Below are 18,863 nucleotides of genomic sequence, written 5' to 3'. Positions count from 1 at the left end.
ATCCATGAATTTTCTATGCCGCTTGTCATCACTGGGATGGCCGGGGTATGCTGGAGCCTATCGCAGCTGACTTTTGGTTAGAGGCATGTTACATCCGGGACTGGTCGCCAGCCAATCGCAGGGGAGTCAAGAATCTTCTCTTGCAAAATACTGAGAATTGTTTACAGTTTGTCCAGAGTATGCGCAGTGCAATGGACAATAACTCCTCCCCCGAGCGTCCTGATTGGCCCACTGACGGTGTTGGCTCTTTTGTGGGTGGCTGCTGCCCCCCCTCCTCTTTCAGTCTTTACTAGTCAATGCGTAACGCTATAACCTCCGTACTGTAACCGCGGTGGACGTGCCTTTGTGCCGACCCTGATGGCCTCATAGCGGCCGGTCAACTCACCCACCCTACGGGCGTATACCGCCGCTCGCCTCGCCGTCCTGATGCGCCCGGGACTCGCCGGAGTAGCCGCAGAGATGCTGAGCGGTGCCGTCTGCCGGGCCAGGCCGAGGCTGGGCAGCCTCTTGCTCGCGCCCGTCACCACCGCCACAACCACCACAATGGCACCATCACCTCTACCAGCGATGTCAAACATGAGCGGACGCCGACTGAGGTCCACGTCGTCCCTGCAGGGCTTCTCCGAGCTGGCCAGAGAACGGTCCAAGACCGTGACATCGTTTTACAACCAGTCAGCCATTGACGCCTCAGCGGAGAAGGTGAGGAGGATGTTTGTTGCCTAGCTAGCTTGTTAGCAATGACAGCCACGCTAACAGCTAGCTATCCACTAGGGTGCGTTCACTGACTTCTGCGTCGACTTTTTTTTGTAACAATTTTCTCCCTACTCATCTTAACTCATCTCTACTGCTGCTTAAAAATGGCAGTTAAAGTTATTATAAGTACATAAAATTCCTGCATAATTGGTTTGTCTTAATAATGGCGTCTGTTTGACTATAATGATGTTAAATGGTGAAAGTCAGTATAAGCGTTCAACACATTTATTGTCAAGGAAAACTTATTCATTACATCTGCATTTTTCATGTTAAGATGCATTATAGATACATTTTCACTTTTTAAAAAGTCACTTGTGAGATTCAACCCGACGGATTTGTATTGATGGCCACCGACCGCAGCACATATGTCGTCGCCCCCCCAAACACACACAAGCGATTTCTCTTCAGTTGGTTAACGGGTTTCCAACTTTGCCCCGCTTAACAAGAGTTGTTTTTCCTCCTGGGGTCCTCACAAAAGGTATTTCTACTAACTAAGTAGTTGGTGGTATTTTATTTATGAGTAATGTTTTAACACCTACTTTTTAGTCCAAAATAGTTTTTTGTTTTCATCCTGACAGCCTGCGTTCAACTTTCGGTTCTACTAGGGAGTGCCAAATCAGCTATAGAGCATGCACGTCATTTGAGAAGGGCAAAACAACTTTTTTTCTTTGCACTCATGCCAAAACCTCCAGATGTGCGTAAATCAACTGCAGGGTTCTTCTGCATGGGATTGTTTTTTCCCCTCTCTTTTTGCTTCTGCACAGATAACAAAAGTGCATCAATGTGATTTAGTGCAAATGCACACATTGATCTGTGCAATTGAATACAGAGATCATGAAAACAGTACATACAGTTAGGCCCAGAAGTATTCATTCAGACAGTCAGCCCTGTTTGGCCCATGCGCTGCAGGTTCCAATCCTTCCGAATTTAAGACAGTACTAAAAATCTCCATAGGAATCTTGCTGAATTTAAGATAATGCAAAAGCTAAAAGCTCTGTAGGAATCCTGTCAAATTTAAGACACTACAAAAGCAGGGGGCCCCTGTTTGACCCATGTGCTGCAGGTTTCCCACCCCATGCCTCAACCAGTACAACGTCTCCAATCCTGCTGAAATATAAGACAATACGAAAGCTCCATAGGCATCCTGCTGAATTTACGACAATACAAAATCTACATAGGAATTGTGGTGAATTTACACCTTTTTAAATATCTTCATTTTGTTCATTGCATCAATGTGTCCTCCAGCCCTCAGTGCGGCTCACCCTGGCGACCCTGCTGTATTCTGGCAAGTCTCCGGACGGACATCACATCCTGGTAAGTATTCCCAATGAAAATTCCCTTCACGTGTTGTGTCCAAATGGGCTCTCGACACATGTCTGATCCCAGAGCAGTGCCAAGTACCTCCATAAGGAGCTCCCTGTGCGCATCGCCCATCGTATCAAAGGCTTCCGCAGCCTGCCCTTCATCATCGGCTGCAACCCCACCATCCTGCAAGTGGTAAGAAGAGAATGCACACATGCTCACTGGACAAAACATTAGGTACACCAAAAGTCAGGCTTGTAATAGATGCCTTTGCAGGGGCACCTCATGTTTTGTTCTTGATAACGGTGGGGTGTTGATACTATATTCAGAAGTAGGCCACAGTGTGTGTGAGTCATGGTTGAACTTTGGATCACTTTTTAGCAGAGTGCTGCTGAATCAACTTTGTGGTCTCGGGTTGCTAGGCAACGCTTCTTGGCTATCCTAGTTGTTCTTCATCATTTATTTATTTTTTATTAAATATATATGTTGGCTTAGGCAACAAGTACAAAAAACAGAGATATTTTTGTATGTAGTGTTTGCATTAACTAATTTAATCTGATTATAATTACACTGTAATATTTTATGTATTTTTTTTCAATTTTCAAATGATTTAACTATAATTTAAAATGAATGCATGTTTGTACAAATGTTATTCAGGAAATTAAATGTATACATTCAATAATACATTCAATGGAAAAAAATATATAATCATTTCTTATGCTGGGAACAAAAATCTATATTAAACAATACAGATATAAATAATATCAATAAATATGTTAATTTATTCTAAGGGAATTTAATAAAACCATACAGTAATATAAAAAAATACAGAATATGTAAAACAAAAAATGTAAAACTATGTAGTTTAAAATTAGATTTATACTGTTTTTATCGTAAAGCAAAACAAATAAGTACAATAAAAAAAATAAGTTCACAAAAAAATTCCCACTTTGAAATTTTCTAAATTTTTATAACAGTTTGGCCTTTTGGGTTTGCTTGTTTACGCTTGTCTGTGCTTCACAACAGTTTTGCAGTCTTTTTGAATGCGCCTCGAAGTTTCAATGCAACCGTGCAAGAAAGACCACTTGCCAAACATGAACACACGCGTGCGTGCGTGTTTGTTGATCTGCTTTGTATCATAATTTTCGTGGGGAGCAAACTGTTATGTTCCCTTCATAGGCAACGTGCGGCCTGTGCCTGTCTTTTTCTTTTCCTTTTGTTTTTTCTTTAGTTGAACTTTCCCCCACATTCCGTGTTCCCTCGCAGCACAAAGCACTCGGCAGTCAGCTGGCTGCTCTAAAACCCTTTTGTGCTCCTTTTATTCACTAAAAACGCCACAAAGTGTAATAAGAATTTTATCTTAAATGTGAAAGGACTACAAGAGAACACCGGGAACTTGCTGGACTTTTTGTAGCACATGGGTGAGAAATGTGCAGAACGTGTCCAAAGAGGCCCACTGAGGGGTTCTCTGCTGCTTTTATGACAATAACTGAAGCCTCTCCTTCTTCTTCCAGCACGAACTCTACATCAGAGCCTACCACATGCTCAGCGACTTTCCCCCTGTGAGCCCACCACACTCACACCCACACCATATGCAAGCATGCGGAGGAGGTCAGGCCAAGTTCAAGTTCCTCATACCAGGAACATCACGTGTTTACTCTTAGAAAGACGTCCTTAAGGTTAAGTCTCAGGTCACATACAACAACGTACCATTAAGGAGTGGGACAGGAGGACACAAGCATTAGAGACGCTAGCATAGCTACGTGAGCTGCAGTGCCAACATTACAGTCATATTTTAACAGCGACATCATGCTAGGTTAACCTATTTGCTGAAGAAAAACAAAGTCAAACTTACAGCTCCCACAGCTGTAGCAGACTGACGGATAGTTGCCATTGCTTCATTCATTTGTGTAGCGAAGCCTGCTTTACGTCATCACATACATTATTGCTAAATATGCCACTAACGTCGCACAAAATGTCCGGGCTGGAACCACAGTCCCCAAAGACGTCAGACGATACCTGAATGTACGTCGCAAGTCTTCAGTTCAGCGAGTGTCAAAGATATGAAAATTTGCTAGCTTGTAAATAAACACATTTGGAATTTGGAATGTAAAATACCGCTGAGGTCATACAATTGGGAATTCAGTTGAAATATTTGAAAATATACACCTGGAAAGTGTATCGTGGCTTCACATCGCCATTAAGAATGAAGCCAAATGATAGCAACACTAGCATAGCTATGCAAGCTACAGTGTTACACTCATTTTAACAGCAACATTGTAGCTGATTACATAGTGGTGGGTTGTATACGCGGGGAGGGCTCATGTGGGTAGGGGCGAATCAGATGCGGTATCATGTCCATGAGGAAGGAGGTTTTTCCTTCATGACGTCAATTTTAAAAGCCAACGTTTGAGCGCCTCTTTTCTTAAAAATGGAGTAAAGAAGTGAGGGAGATGATAGATTTTTCTTAACTTTACATATATAACATATTACTGGTAGAACATCATTAAAAAGGCCACCTATAAATGTTAAGTGTTGAACATAAAGGAGAAGACTTATTGACTCCACCGCCTTACGCCACAGATCCAGGATCAGGATGCGGAGTCTCGTTTCTGCAAGCTGGTGCAGCAACTTCTGGACGACCACAAGGACGTGGTCACCATGCTGGCGCAGGGCTTCAGGGAGTGTCGCAGGCACATCCAAGTAGGAACACATGTAGCGTCCGTATTTATTTAGTTTTCAATCAGTGAAGCGTTTCGTCTTACTTTCCGACCCTGCTCTTCCAGGACGAGACCATCATCCGAAACTTCCTGGACACCACGCTGTGCTCTCGCCTGGGAATACGAATGTTGGCCACGCACCACCTCGCCCTCCACGAAGACAACGTAAGTCCACATGATCTGTCAGGAATGTCGTATTCATCTTGTTATTCCCTTATTGCTACGAATTGTGCAATCTGGATGGCATGTGGCTTGGCAATAGTTAGTGACCTTACATTCCCATTGCAACATTTGGAGGTTGGACTTAGATATATATTTGTATTTAACAATTTTGTGCCATTATATTTTATTTATTGGTGGAATTTTGATAATTTGATGACAAAGTGGACTGTCACAAAAATTGAATAGGAACAAAAACGATTGTAATTTAGTTTTATTCTTTAAAAGTGTGTTTAGTTTACTGTATTTAAAAAATACTAAATACAATATAATATAATAAATGAAAAAATATATTGATGCATATGTTTTTAGCCTTTTTTCTAAAAAAAAAAACAATTGATAAATAAGTAAAAGTTTTATTTAGTATTTTAGTAATAATTTAGTAATAATTTAATAACTAAAATGTTACATTTTCATAAATAACAAATATAACGGAAGATTATTCATGGTCATAGACTGTAAGCACTGTTCTGTTTTCTGAAAGATAAAATTCTGAATAACTAAGTTTAATAAATCTGTTTTTCTAAGGCGCTTACTAGGGCAGCTAAGTTGTTTGTGTGAGAGCGACGTACCCCAGAAAATATTTGGGAAGATTGACAAGTTGAACGGCCAGCCCTCTGCTCTTATCCTCCTCCAACCCTTTGTATGAGCTACATTGCCGAGCTATAATCTCTGGGAAATTATCTGGTGACATAACGCCATATATATTCAGAGTAATTAAAACAAATGATTAATTCCATCATTTATTTACATGATACAAGGGCTACAACTCACGATTAATTTCTTAGTCGATTAATGTGAAGCTGGTTCTTTTGATTAATCAAGTAATCGGTATGAGCCAAACGCAAACGGTTAGTAGTTTGGTCTGCAACATACCAGAAAAGAGGTAAAAATGTTGATCACCGTTTCCCAAAGTGAAAGCCGATGTGTGTGAATATCTTGTTTTGCCTAAAACACAAAGATAATGCGTCTGCTTTCATGGATGACTAAGGAAATTAAAAAATATTCACATTCGAGAGGCTGAAATCAGAGGATATTTACATTTAAAAAAAAAAAAAAAAAAAAATTACTTGAATACAAAAATAGTTGTCGATGAATTGGATAATGGATTAATCATCATTTCATCGATTAATTGTTGCAGCTCTAATGATACACATCTATTTACTGAGTCTGGAAGTGTGGAATTTTGAAATGTCAAATCCATAAGAACCCTGTCAAACCCCCCCCTTCCACAAATAACCACTCAAAAACACAAACTGACCCGCCCCCAACAGAGTACTAGAGATAACACTGTGTAGCTAGTCACTGGTAACTGATGAGTGTTTATTTAAGCACAATAAAAGCCCTAGTGGCTTAGTGGTTAGCATGTTGGTAGCTGGAAGATCTGGGTTCATATCTCCATCTCTGTGTTGACTTTGCATGTTCTACCGTGTGTACTCTTGATATTGTTCATGTTAATGTTGTTCATGTTAATTTATTCATCTTAATATTGATGTCGTTCATGTTAATAGTCTTAATGTTAATATTGACATTGTTCCTGTTGTTAATGTCACTGCAGGCAGACTTTGTGGGCATCATATGCAGACGCCTGTCGCCCAAAAAGATCATTGAGAAGTGGGTGGACTTTGCCAGGTAAGAGATGTGATTGAGGTGTGATTGATCGATTGGTCACTTTGTTTTACTGACCTCTCGCTGACCAGCGCACACACTAAAAAGATAAACTGTCAGTGGTTATCGCTTGTGTTGACACTGTGTCATCCTATCGCTTTGACCCCGCCGCCCACCTCTCAAGTGCGTGTGTAACTAATCGCACACTGTGACCTTTACACACAAGAATCAACACTAGACAAGATTATTTCTTCATTAAATCTTTCATTTTCATGATTGGAAAGGGGCTTCAACACACTGTTTTTTTTTGTTTACCGGCTATTGGATTTAATAGTTGGCTTATTATGTGGAATTTTTCATTGTAATGTGTTATGTATTCCAATGTATCATGCATGCATGTTCAAAATAAATCAAACCTTTACCATGAAATTAATGCTCAACGTTTAGAAAGTGCTGAAGGGTGGCCTTGTGATGTGTTCGTGTGATTTCTATGTATATTTTGTTACCTTGTCGTGTTCATCCAGGCGTCTTTGCGAGCACCAGTACGGCAACTCGCCCCGAGTTCGCATCAATGGCCACGTGGCGGCGCGCTTCCCCTTCATCCCCCTGCCGCTCGACTACATACTGCCCGAGCTGCTCAAGAACGCCATGAGGTACACACACACACACGCGCTCATTTAAGTCGTCTTTTACTGTTAGTTATGCCACTAATGAGGCCCCTTACACCTGACTTTCAAAGTAAGAGCTGTGTGTGTGTGGTTGCAGGGCCACCATGGAGAGCCATCTGGACACGCCCTACAACGTGCCCGACGTGGTCGTCACCATTGCCAACAACGATATTGATTTTGTCATCAGGTGACTTTCGCCTCCCAAAGCAAAAGCAAATATAAATAAGTAACCCCGCCCCGACATGATGGCTTATCACGTTCTTTCTTCCCGTGTAGGATTTCGGACCGGGGCGGCGGCATCCCTCACAGGATAATCGACAAAGTGATGGACTACCACTTCAGCACGGCTGAGGAGAGCGCGCAGGACCCCCGCATGAACAACCTCTTCAACAACATCACCAACAGCGGCAACCAGTCTGGGCCCATGCACGGGTACGTCTTCCATGTCTAATAAAGAAATAATGGAGGCCGCACAGTTCATCTGTTCCTGTGTCAAACGTTTCTATCGTAATAGTGCTTGCTAGCATACGGTCATGCAAGTTACACAAGTTGATAAAGTTTCTTTTTAGGAAAGTGCAGACAGGTATAACAGTAACAGAGTAAATGATCATTTTATCTGTAGTAAAGTAAAAAGTTGTCTATGGATGTACTGTATAAGTATGTATGTATATATGTAAATACTATATATGACTTTGGGCCACCCTGGACTGGTCGCCAGCCAATCGCAGGGCACATATAGACAAACAACCATTCACACTCACATTCATACCTATGGACAATTTAGAGTCACCATTGAACCTAACATGCATGTTTTTGGAATGTGGGAGGAAACCGGAGTACCCGGAGAAAACCCACACACGCGCGGGGAGAACATGCAAACTCCACACAGAAACGGTACGGTAAACAAGATGGCCGCGGCGCTCCGTTGTGGAAGTAGATGCGAGCGTCTTTGTCACATAAGCCAAACTCTTTACTTAATCGTCCCCAGCAACTAAACGGAAGTACGTTCTTCATCACAGAAATCTGAGACAACTTCATGTTAAAAAAATACGAACTGTAAAATGTGCCCATTGCCGAAAGCGTTTGAATATGTTGCCTTGACTTCGGCTTCATTGTCTTTTGCATGATCCTTTTCATTTCTTGTATACTGTACTATAAAGAGATTAGTGTCCCACCGCCCCACTCACGTTGTGTTACGGGGGAATTAGACTCACACGTACACTTTCATGCCCAGTTCAATCTATTCATGCCGAGTCGATGTATTGACCCAGGCAGAGGGATAGTCTACGTAAGAAATAGACTTCCTATTATTATTATTATTATTATTATTAGATTTACCTGCTGAGTTCATCAGGAAAAAATTACATTTTTATATTTTGAATGATACTTTTTCTTTATCTGAGGAGTTGAATCAGGGCAACTGGACTAGGTTGATTTTCTTAAAGATGTCTCACCTCTCATCCAGGTCCAACTCCCTCAGATACACCGTATACTTAAAACCTTTACACACACTTTTTGGTCAAGATAATAATAATAACCAACCAACAATGCTCCCATTAACATAACGTGACCCGCAGCTACAGCGACATTGTTATTATTATTGCTATTAATATTGTTACACCGAAGAACTTTACTGGCATTGTGACACCTCTCCACACCACACCGGCTAGCTTTTTAGGCTGTGCAGGTGTGTCCCATGCCGCACGGTGGTCTAGTGGTTAGCCTGTTGGCCACACAGTCACAGTCAGGAGATTGGGAAGACCTGGGTTCGAATCTCCGTGGAGTTTGCATGTTCTCCCCGTGCGTGGGTTTTCTCCGGGTACTCCGGTTTCCTCCCACATTCCAAAAACATGCATGTTAGGTTCATTGGTGACTCTAAATTGTCCATAGGTATGAATGTGAGTGTGAATGGTTGTTTGTCTGTATGTGCCCTGCGATTGGCTGGCTTACCAGTCCAGGGTGTACCCTGCTTGTCGCCCGAAGCCAGCTGGGATAGGCTCCAGCATACCCCCACGACCCTAATGAGAGGAAGCGGCATAGAAAATGGATGGATGGACGTGTGTCCCATGGACGTGCATTATTTAACTACGTCTTTTTGGCTGTTTTTGTATCTTTAGAACGCACAAAAGAGAAAGACGTGTGTTGATGAGATACTTAAGATGGGATACTTAAGAAGTTTTAGTTGGAAAATTTTCACAATTTGGGTCGGTAGTGGGTCCCACAGCCAAACCAGTTGAGAAGCACTGAGTTAAAACGTTGCCTGTACTGTTATCAAAGATCTAACGATGGCCACAATTTGACCTCGGAACGCTGGTGGTTGTTTTTCAGTCACTCATGGCACTCTTCTTCTTCTTCTTCATTTTCAGGTTTGGCTTTGGCCTGCCAACGTCGCGGGCATACGCAGAATATCTAGGCGGCTCTGTGTCCATTCAGTCCATGCAGGGCATCGGCACAGACGTCTACCTGCGTTTGCGCCACATCGACGGCAAAGGCGAAAGCTTCCGAGTGTAACTTTGCGCGCCTCTTTAATTTCCACAATTCTCGTCTCCTTTCTTTGCCTTAGATGGATTATAAGCTATGTTAGCTCTCAAGTTGAGGACTTTATTTTTTGTTGGTAAACCTCTGGCATGGATGCAATTTTGTTACAAAAGGGTGAAAAAGGTTACTTCACATGAAGGCACTCCAGCAGTAAGACAAGAGTTTGCGACGAAGGATGGAAAATGAGTTGCCAAAAAGCGCCACACGCTCGCTAATGTTTTCAGCCTTATTTACTCGTCACATTCTTCTTGCTGCCTTCAATAAACTACACGCTCCTTGGTTCTTCTGTCACTTTAGCGTAGCGCCTGTATACACTAATAACGTACCACAGAAGTATTGTTCTCTTTTTTGTTAGTCCTTCAAGCTGAGTTTGAAGTTTTGTTTGCTTTTTTTTGTACAAAAATGCATCCGCCAGGCTAGTTGCGACAAGCTAGCTGGTTACGGACTCCAGTTGTAGCAAAGCAATGGATGCGTACAAGGCGTTTTTTTTTTTGTAACTTAACATATTACGGTATCTTAACCGCTTTTTTTTAAACTCCTAAAACAGATTATTTCATTCGTTCGCTGCTTAAACGCCATGTTATTAAGTGTCTCACTTTTTACGGCAAAGACGACTTTAAAATGGTGGAGTTTGTACATGTCAAAGTGTGTAAATATGTAGTTGGTGCATGTCAAGCTGGAAAGTGAATACCTCAAAGCTGCCGTTGAAGAAAGCAGGAGCGCCCTCCGCTGGTTAAAAAATAAATACCAGCTGACTGAAAAAAAAAGCTGCATCTGTTTAGTTTTTGAAGGTTTGTCTTCCATTTTTGTGGTATGTTTCACGTAGACTTCAGTATACAGAAATAAATCATTCTCCAGCAAAAAAAAAATAAATGAAAAAAATGATTGACCTCCGTTGTGTTGACCACATTCAAGTTGACTTGACTGATCACTGTCATAATTTAAAACACTTGACGACATTGGAACATGCATGCAATACCATAAAGGTTACAATGGTTAAAGGTTAGTTGAATGCAACTTTTAATAAAAGTACACTGTAAAATAAACTGGAAACAATATATATTATACAAAAATAAAAAGTATACATTGTAGGTAAAATAGCAAGATACATAAAATGTAGGACGAACCACAAAAATACATAAGACCACAGAAAATGAATATTCTGGTTTATTTTATAAATGTTTTTGCTTCCACCTCACTTTGGTTAGAGGCTATTTGACGTAAAGAGCATGGATAAATTACATTAAATGTATAAGTTGTAGAGTAAAACAAAAATACATTAAAGTTGATAAAAATATTAATTTTGGGGTTTATTTTTTTAAATCTGAGTATAATTATATGCACACACGTGTACATACCTAGGTAAAAAAAAAAAAACAAACAAAGTTGAAATAAAATAATAGTTTAATTATAAATGTACTTATGTCAGAAGCTATTGAGGTCAACATTAGCATATGCCACACCTGAAGGGAATAATACATCCCGTTACATCAAAGAACAGCACATTTTTAAAATAGAACTAAAGGAGATGAGGAAAAATGGACAAAAATTACAGCTTTTATTTTTGAAAGGATGATCTAGCGGGTAAACAATGGAGAAATCAAGCTAATTTTGGACAGTGAATGTGTTAGGAATGTGATACTGGAACAAGAAGTCAGTAAACCAACGCTTAAGAGCCAAAAAGTACATTCATTATCACTTTGACCTTTTTTTTTTTGCGAAGCCTCTTTTCACACATCCACAATTAAAAAAAAAAAAGTCACTCTTAAAGATGTATTGAAACAGCAGCTGTAAACATGTGAGAACTTCAGTTAAGCACAGTAACATTCACACAGTTTAAAGGTGCACTTTGTAACGTTGCCTTGTAATGCCACTGCGCACCTCAGGGGGCGACAGTGAGTCACATAGGCAGAGTTTTTGCCCCTTTCGGAGCTCTGGCACAAGCAAATAAGAGATTAGCATTTAAAGCAGCATGAGAAGGCTTTGTGGCATTTTAACAACAAAAATGGCTACACACACCAACACCAACACCAACAGTCAAAACAGTGTAACTGACTGAGCTCCTATTAAGATTTTAAGACTTTTGTGCAGCAAAAACACACACAGGCGGCGTAAAAATAATCCTCAATTAGCGAAGAGAAGCACGTTGAACGATGCCTTATAATTAGCGCAACACGGATAGTACAGACAGTCGGAGTCAAGTTAAATTAGCCTACCTTTACTTGCATCATGTAATAACTCATCTTACCAGCAGGGCGGCACCATGAAGCAGAGGCAAGCTAGGCTGGTAAGGCCAGCCAGAGCATAACCATGGCAACAACAAACACTGTAGCCAGTCCCTTCATAATGAAACACACATGGGCTGTGTCTCAAATTGAGTGTACAGTAGATCCCTGCAAAATCATGATTCAGCATAAAAAATATATTTTTCTTTTTTTCCCCCTTCGAAAATAGGCCATTTTTCATGCAGAAAACTTAGCACTCATCTTAAGTCTGTAATAATTTATAAATATGCGATAATACATGGACCACTGTTTAAAAGGCGTTGAGACTTCGCACTTTGGCGGTCCTTGAGCGCGCCATAGTCGCTGTGAGACGCAAAAGACAAACTGAGAATAAAACTTCGACACGTGACGAATCCATCTGTTCATCGAAACATAACCAAAATTGGGGATCTACTGTACTTCTGTCAGTACACTTCAATGAGTATACTGTGTACATTGCATATTTAGTTCCTGAGGGTGCAGTGTTGTCCCAATTCAATTACTGTTGTTGTGCACTTACATAATTGGAAATCATTTTGCCGCTTGCTTTAATTGTGAATTGCAACCATAATCCCTCCCCTTCTGCTACGGGGCTATTGAGGATGATAAGTGTCCAATGCAGACTCACCATCCAGGTACGCACTTGTAAACGCACTTGTGCACTCAAAATGCAAAGTGCAAGTACGGAAGTGCAAGAGTGAGCACTTTCATATGTACTGTATACTACGTCCATTGTGTGCTTAGTTGCTGAGTGCATGAATCTTGACAGGGTAGTGCTGTCCCGAAATCCGAGAAGTGTGGAAGTGCAGGAATTGAGACTCAGCAATGGATGACCGCAAGAAATAAGCACTCTGCCATGTTGGCACAGCAGTGGGAGGAGCTACAGCGCTAAGGAGGAGGAGGGGGTGTTTATAAATATGCAAATGAGGGAGAGGAGCGCGAGTCCAGTCACGTGACCTCACACAGTCTGCAGCCCACGCTCGTGGCCGTCCAGCTGCACTTTGATCTTGTGCAGCTCCTCGATCTCCTGGTTGTGGCGCTCTGTCTTGTGGCGCACCAGCGAGCGGTAGAAGTGGATGGTGAACACAATGAAGATCACACCAACGGGCACCATGATGATGGTGGAGGCCAGCGCCGCCTGCCAGCCGCTGTCCGGCGTCGACGGCCTGGCAGTCGTGGCACCGCTGGAGTCCACGGGCAGGAACTTGATCCAGCAGAGAAGCACCACCTCGGCGAGGAAGAGGAGGATGCCCAGTGCCGTGGAGAAGCCCCAGGCCAGCTCGATGTAGTGGTGCATGCGCTCGTGGGGTGACTCGCTGACCGAGTTGAGGTTGTGGATGTTGCTGACAGCCTCCACGTTGGGCAGGATGCACGTGCTGATGAGGAGCGCAAACAGGTGCACCGCCACCAGCACCGTGGTGCACACACTGAAGGCGATGAGAAGCACACGAGGGTAGCTGTACTGCATCTCCAGCTGCACCTCCACCATGGCCACCTGCGGACACACAAGGAGTGTTCAACACTTTTCCCATAGAATATCACATCAAGTGAAATCATCTGTTCCAGGGTCAAGCAGTCGCCACCAAATGACCTTCATTAGCACCACAGGTTTTCATCGCCATTTCTAAAAGGTGTAAATATAAGTTAACCACTTAATATCAAAACCTGAAAATAAAGCCTTCCATTTCCCTACAGCAAATTTTGGAAATAGAAATAATCTGTTCCAGGGTCAAATTGTTGTTAAAAACTTAGTTACCTCTACAGGCAACATTTTAACACTCTCAGCTATTAACGACAACCGGAAAGGGTGAAAGGAAATCATGGAAATCGGAAAAAAATCTGTTCCAGGTACAAACTATGCCATATCATAAAACCAATATTTACTTTTTAACATTACAGTCCTACGTTCCATAAAAGTACCCTTTTGGCAGTAACAGAGATGGAAGGGGAGGTGTTTGCAGAGCAATACTGTCCCCTAGTGGCCTCCTTATTAGCTATTCATTTTCATAGGGAGCCGCACGGTGGTCTAGTGGTTAGCATGTTGGCCACACAGTCACAGTCTGGAGATCGGGAAGATCTGGGTTAGATTCTCCCTTGGGCATTTCTGTGTGGAGTTTGCATGTTCTCCCCGGTTTTCTCCGGGTACTCCGGTTTCCTCCCACATTCCAAAAACATGCATGTTAGGTTCATTGGCGACTCTAAATTGTCCATAGGTATGAATGTGAGAGTGAATGGTTGTTTGTCTATATGTGCCCTGCGATTGGCTGGCGACCAGTCCAGGGTTTACCCCGCCTGTCGCCCGAAGTCAGCTGGGAGAGGCTCCAGCATGCCCCCTCGACCCTAATGAGGAGAAGCGACATAGAAAATGGATGGATGGAATTTTCATAGGTATCCATATTTTTATGGGTAAAAAAAAAATACATTATTTTATTTGAATTAATTATTGCTGGATTTAACATCTTCAGTTCCGGTGAAAAGACTGAACGTCTTATTCATTAGAAAGTGTGCAAACTTTTGACCTGCGCTTTGTGTACAAAAATACGGGGTGGGCCAAAAGTAGGGTTACAGTTACTGCATTATCTGTTTCACGTTTTAGATCAAAATGATAGAAAATAATACTGAACCTTTATTCTATGCTACTTACTCATGTCTTAAAAACGTCATACAGTTTCTAAATTCATTTTTTTATTTACAGAAACCCTGAACTGTGAACGATGGCAAACAATTACAATACAGACCAAAGAAAGTGGATAACCTGCTTTTGGCCCACCCTGCATATTGTTTGTTTGGCGAGCATTGCATAAAAAAAGAAATATTAACTTATAGTTAAAAAATGATAGGTTATAGGATACACAATTTACACAAAAAAACTTTCACAGATGTTATTATAGATAGATACTCCATCTAATACTTCTGATTTATCTCCAAGAGAAGATAATATTGTGACGCTGCTTTCACTCCTCCTTTTTTATTAATATTACCGATATTGATACTTGAATTTTTATGAAGCTAGTTTAAGTAAGTACAGTAGATCCTGGCCTACTGGGGAGGGGTTGGTGATGACAAGACGTGATGTGCAACTGCAGCACCATTTATAAGTACTGAACAATACTTTACACCTGTAAATATTTCTCAAGTGTCAAACTCAATTTAAAAATGATTTTCATAACTGTGAGAAGAATATTATAGGCTTTAATAAGGACTATGAAAAAGATTTTTAGGGCTTTTATAGGTGCGTCCATTATTCATGGTTTTTACTGTAGCTTAAAATATAATACAACAAATGCTACATTCTATAGTTTCTCATTGTGTAGGGAGAAAAAAAGCACCTTTTTAATTTTTATTGTACTGCCTAAGAAAAGTGCCTTGAGATTGAGCTACATGGTGCTTAATATAATAAAATAAAAGTAAAATAAAAAGCTAACTGAACATGACTGACCATGGCGAAGCCTGAGAGGAGTGCCGAGGTCCGGCTGGAGGCCTTGAGCTTGGCCCGGCTCAGGTAGAGCTTCCTCCAGGAGAGCGCCTGCACCGAGTGGTGGTTGGAGCTCACCAGCTCCAGGTAGCTGCGCCGCACCCAGTCCCTGTAGTCCATTCCCCCGCCGTCCTGGACGCGCTCGGAGGCGCCCGGGGCCGGGGAGCCCATGGGCACATTGAGCTCACTGCTCATGGCTCCTGGGGAGGGCAAAAAAATAAATAAATAAATAAATCACCAAGTCATCTCCACTGAACTACAGGTAAAAAAAAAACACAACTACCAAAAATAAATACCACTAAAAGTTGTCTTTAGCTCATCTCAAGGATTAACTCCATCTCCACAGGTGTGTTCGGCAAAATAGTGCCAGTAATGGTTAGGGATGAAATATGTGATGCCAACCATAGAACAGGAAATGCACCATAAGGAAAGTGATAATGCAATGCTCTCTTCGGTCTGCTCAGTGGAAAGATGAGCAACACGATTCATTATACAGGATTTCTGCTACATGTTATGAAGTAAAAGCTGCCACTCCTTGGAAATTAGTTGTTTTTTTGTTTTTTTTTACATGAAAACAATGTTAAGTAATACATTGTATGGATGTACATATATGCTATATCAGGGGTGCCCATTACGGCGATCGTGAAGGTAGTGTCGGTCGCGTGTCACCTGCATCATTACTGTCACTTCATAGATGTCACATGACATCAGTCAGCTGACATTAAGCCCCCTCCCGATTCACTCTCGTGCCACGGCGGCGGCATAAAACAAGCAGCCACACACGGATAATGCAACTTTCATCTTTATTATTCCGATTACGGATAAACCAACTCAGCGGTAAGATGCCTTTATCGATAAGTTAACTTGTCGGGGCTAGTTACGTAGACAAAAAGTCAATTGTTTCATGGCTGCGCTTCGCATCATGAACTCCACCATTTCACGATGAATTGGAAAATACGCCCGTTGCTGAAAGCTTTGTAATATGTTGCCTTGACTTCAGCTGCATTGTCTTTTGCATAATCCTTTTCATTTCTCATTTATAGTATCTTCTATTTTCACTAACATATTACTCAGTTTATGTACACAACCATTGGATTATGTGTGAATGTGAAATACTAATCATTATTACTATTTAGCAAGTAGTTGGCACTTGGCAGATAAGGAGTGGAAGAAAAGGTCGAGAGAAAGGCATTTAAAGTTCATTCATGCATTTGTTGTTCAAGCCTGTGAAAACGACCCTAATGTTGACATTATTACCGACGGTGAAATTTAAATATAAAATAAAATAAAATCCTGCCACAGCGGCGGCACTCTGCCTCCCATGCAGCCCACCACCACAGCTTCAAAAAAATCCTAGGGGAAACCCTGTTTAGATGTATCGCGTATACAAATTCATTACACCAACTCGTGGAAGCTAACCTAAATAGCATGTCGCCAGCAATGTAATGGCTATGGCAAGGAGGCTCGCTAGCAGCGTACCGAATAACGGATTGTGTTCCACCTTAGAGGTTCAAAAACACTAGGGGTGGGTGATACTACTGCATGACAGTGTATTTCAGCAAAATTAAGTCAATAGTGCAAAACAAGTAAACAAAAGCAAAAACTATTTGCTCATTTAAGTCCTTTGGCAAAGTCTGTTTGTAAATTTGAAAAAAAAAAAAAATAAAGTTTGTAAATAATATAACAATATCAACAATGTAACAATAAGAACACCAAAGCTACAAAAACACAGACTTGATGCAAGTCAAAATAAAAGACAACTGAAAACGATCGATCCATCATGTTAGTATCGATCTGACACGCCCTTGGTATCGATACGATACGATATTTGCACAGATGCACCCAAGCCTTCAAGACAGCAGTCATAATAAAGACAAAGAAAATAACAGAATCTCGTTCATTTTAATTACAACGTTTAGACTACAACACGAAAAAGCGCGTCTGCGGTCAAAGTCATTAGACAGCTCAACTAACCTGAATGTTCCACCTTAAAAAAGACAAATATGATTCATATTTGTGCTCGCAAAGCAAACTGTCAAACATTTGTCTTTCGTCTTCCATTGACTGTACATTTGAATGTATTGCACGACATCCAAGTATGACTACTTTGCAATAGAATGGTGGTTTTAAAGAAAATTTGTATTTTTATTAGAACTGTGCAAAAAAAAAATGTTTTAATACACATTCATCTTGTGCACCTTCTTAGCAGCCGACACCGGCAGGCAGATATTTAAAACTCGGCTAAGTTGAGTATAGGATCGGTTTACACAGTTTAGCTAACGTCAGGCAGCTCTGCCACGATGCAATGCCCAGTTGCAACGAAATCACCCCTTTAAAAGCGAAAATGTTAAAAAGTTGAACTGTTTCTTTTCGTATTAGACTTCGCTAGGAGGAAATAAATCTCACAGAACGACTTCATTGCTAGCCAACTAGCTACCGCGGTACCAAACAAGCATTCTCGTCAAGTGTGAAGTAAAATGTTACTTTATTTGACTCACCTAAGCGTCAAAGCTGTTTCCCCAGTTTGTGACACTACACTAAAAAAACAGACTTGACTTGCAGGCACGCTGTACGCAACACATTAGACCAGCAACGACCGCCTTCCGTTTACAAATGTGGTCTTCCAATCACTTCCGGTTGTCACATTCATCATTTGACAGGTTATTTTCAGTTCCATAACAGCGACGTTAAATTCAAATGATGGTCGAGTTAATGTCGTTGATTGTTAACAGTGTCAAACTGAAAGACCGACTGTCGCCGTTCAGGCTGGAATGTGGAAAACACCTTAAAAGTGACACTTCCGGTTGGGCGTGTTGTGTTGCCTTCAAAATAAAAACACTGAGTACGAGTGATGGGAAACTAGAATGTCGAGTTCGCACGAGTCACTCACTGAAGTTAATCGGGTGCGCGAGTCACTCGCCATGAAGCGCATGCGCCGAAAGCACCCCACCACTCGCGAGCTTTGAACGACTCCTTCATGACTCGCACATCTCTACTACTTACAGTATAGTGACTTTTGCACTGAAAACACTAGCCTTTTTGTGTGCGCTATTAGGAGCACAATCACTAAAGAAAGTTAATGATGCTTTAACCCCATTGCTGTTGTTCTTTTGAGATCCACGTAGGAGTCAGTCTCTCTTGAGTCATTATTTGGCTAGATTGAGTTAGTATGCAGCACTGTATCTACTGTACTGCTGCCATCTGTTATTTTTGAGACATCTCTATTTATGGCTATGCATGTTTTTGTGCGAGATGCCTCCCAAAACCCCCTGACAGCTGTCCACACCCCCTTCCTGCCAGTGACCTATCAATCTAT

General features: G+C 41.5%; 2 protein-coding genes across 2 annotated transcripts; one reads left to right on the top strand and one right to left on the bottom strand.

Annotated features, from left to right (window-relative positions):
* The first annotated feature begins 265 nt into the window (after positions 1 to 265).
* On the top strand, positions 266 to 11,105 carry bckdk (branched chain ketoacid dehydrogenase kinase). The gene is made up of 11 exons (XM_054755508.1): positions 266 to 699; positions 1,999 to 2,067; positions 2,140 to 2,250; positions 3,570 to 3,617; positions 4,639 to 4,758; positions 4,842 to 4,940; positions 6,553 to 6,626; positions 7,127 to 7,255; positions 7,368 to 7,457; positions 7,547 to 7,702; positions 9,637 to 11,105. Exons 1-11 carry the CDS (start codon positions 427 to 429, stop codon positions 9,779 to 9,781), a joined length of 1,314 nt encoding a protein of 437 aa, XP_054611483.1. The 5' UTR covers positions 266 to 426; the 3' UTR covers positions 9,782 to 11,105.
* orai2 (ORAI calcium release-activated calcium modulator 2) lies at positions 10,856 to 18,318 on the bottom strand. Its single transcript, XM_054755510.1, has 3 exons — positions 18,046 to 18,318; positions 15,512 to 15,747; positions 10,856 to 13,567 (listed from the first exon to the last, which is right to left on the bottom strand). Exons 2-3 carry the CDS (start codon positions 15,740 to 15,742, stop codon positions 13,031 to 13,033), a joined length of 768 nt encoding a protein of 255 aa, XP_054611485.1. The 5' UTR covers positions 15,743 to 15,747; positions 18,046 to 18,318; the 3' UTR covers positions 10,856 to 13,030.
* Positions 18,319 to 18,863: the final 545 nt, after the last annotated feature.

The sequence above is a fragment of the Dunckerocampus dactyliophorus genome, chromosome 16 (assembly GCF_027744805.1).
Source record: "Dunckerocampus dactyliophorus isolate RoL2022-P2 chromosome 16, RoL_Ddac_1.1, whole genome shotgun sequence".
NCBI lineage: Eukaryota > Metazoa > Chordata > Actinopteri > Syngnathiformes > Syngnathidae > Dunckerocampus > Dunckerocampus dactyliophorus.
The sequence above is the reverse complement of the archived record's forward strand: the minus strand, read 5'-3'. Positions and strand labels throughout refer to the sequence as shown.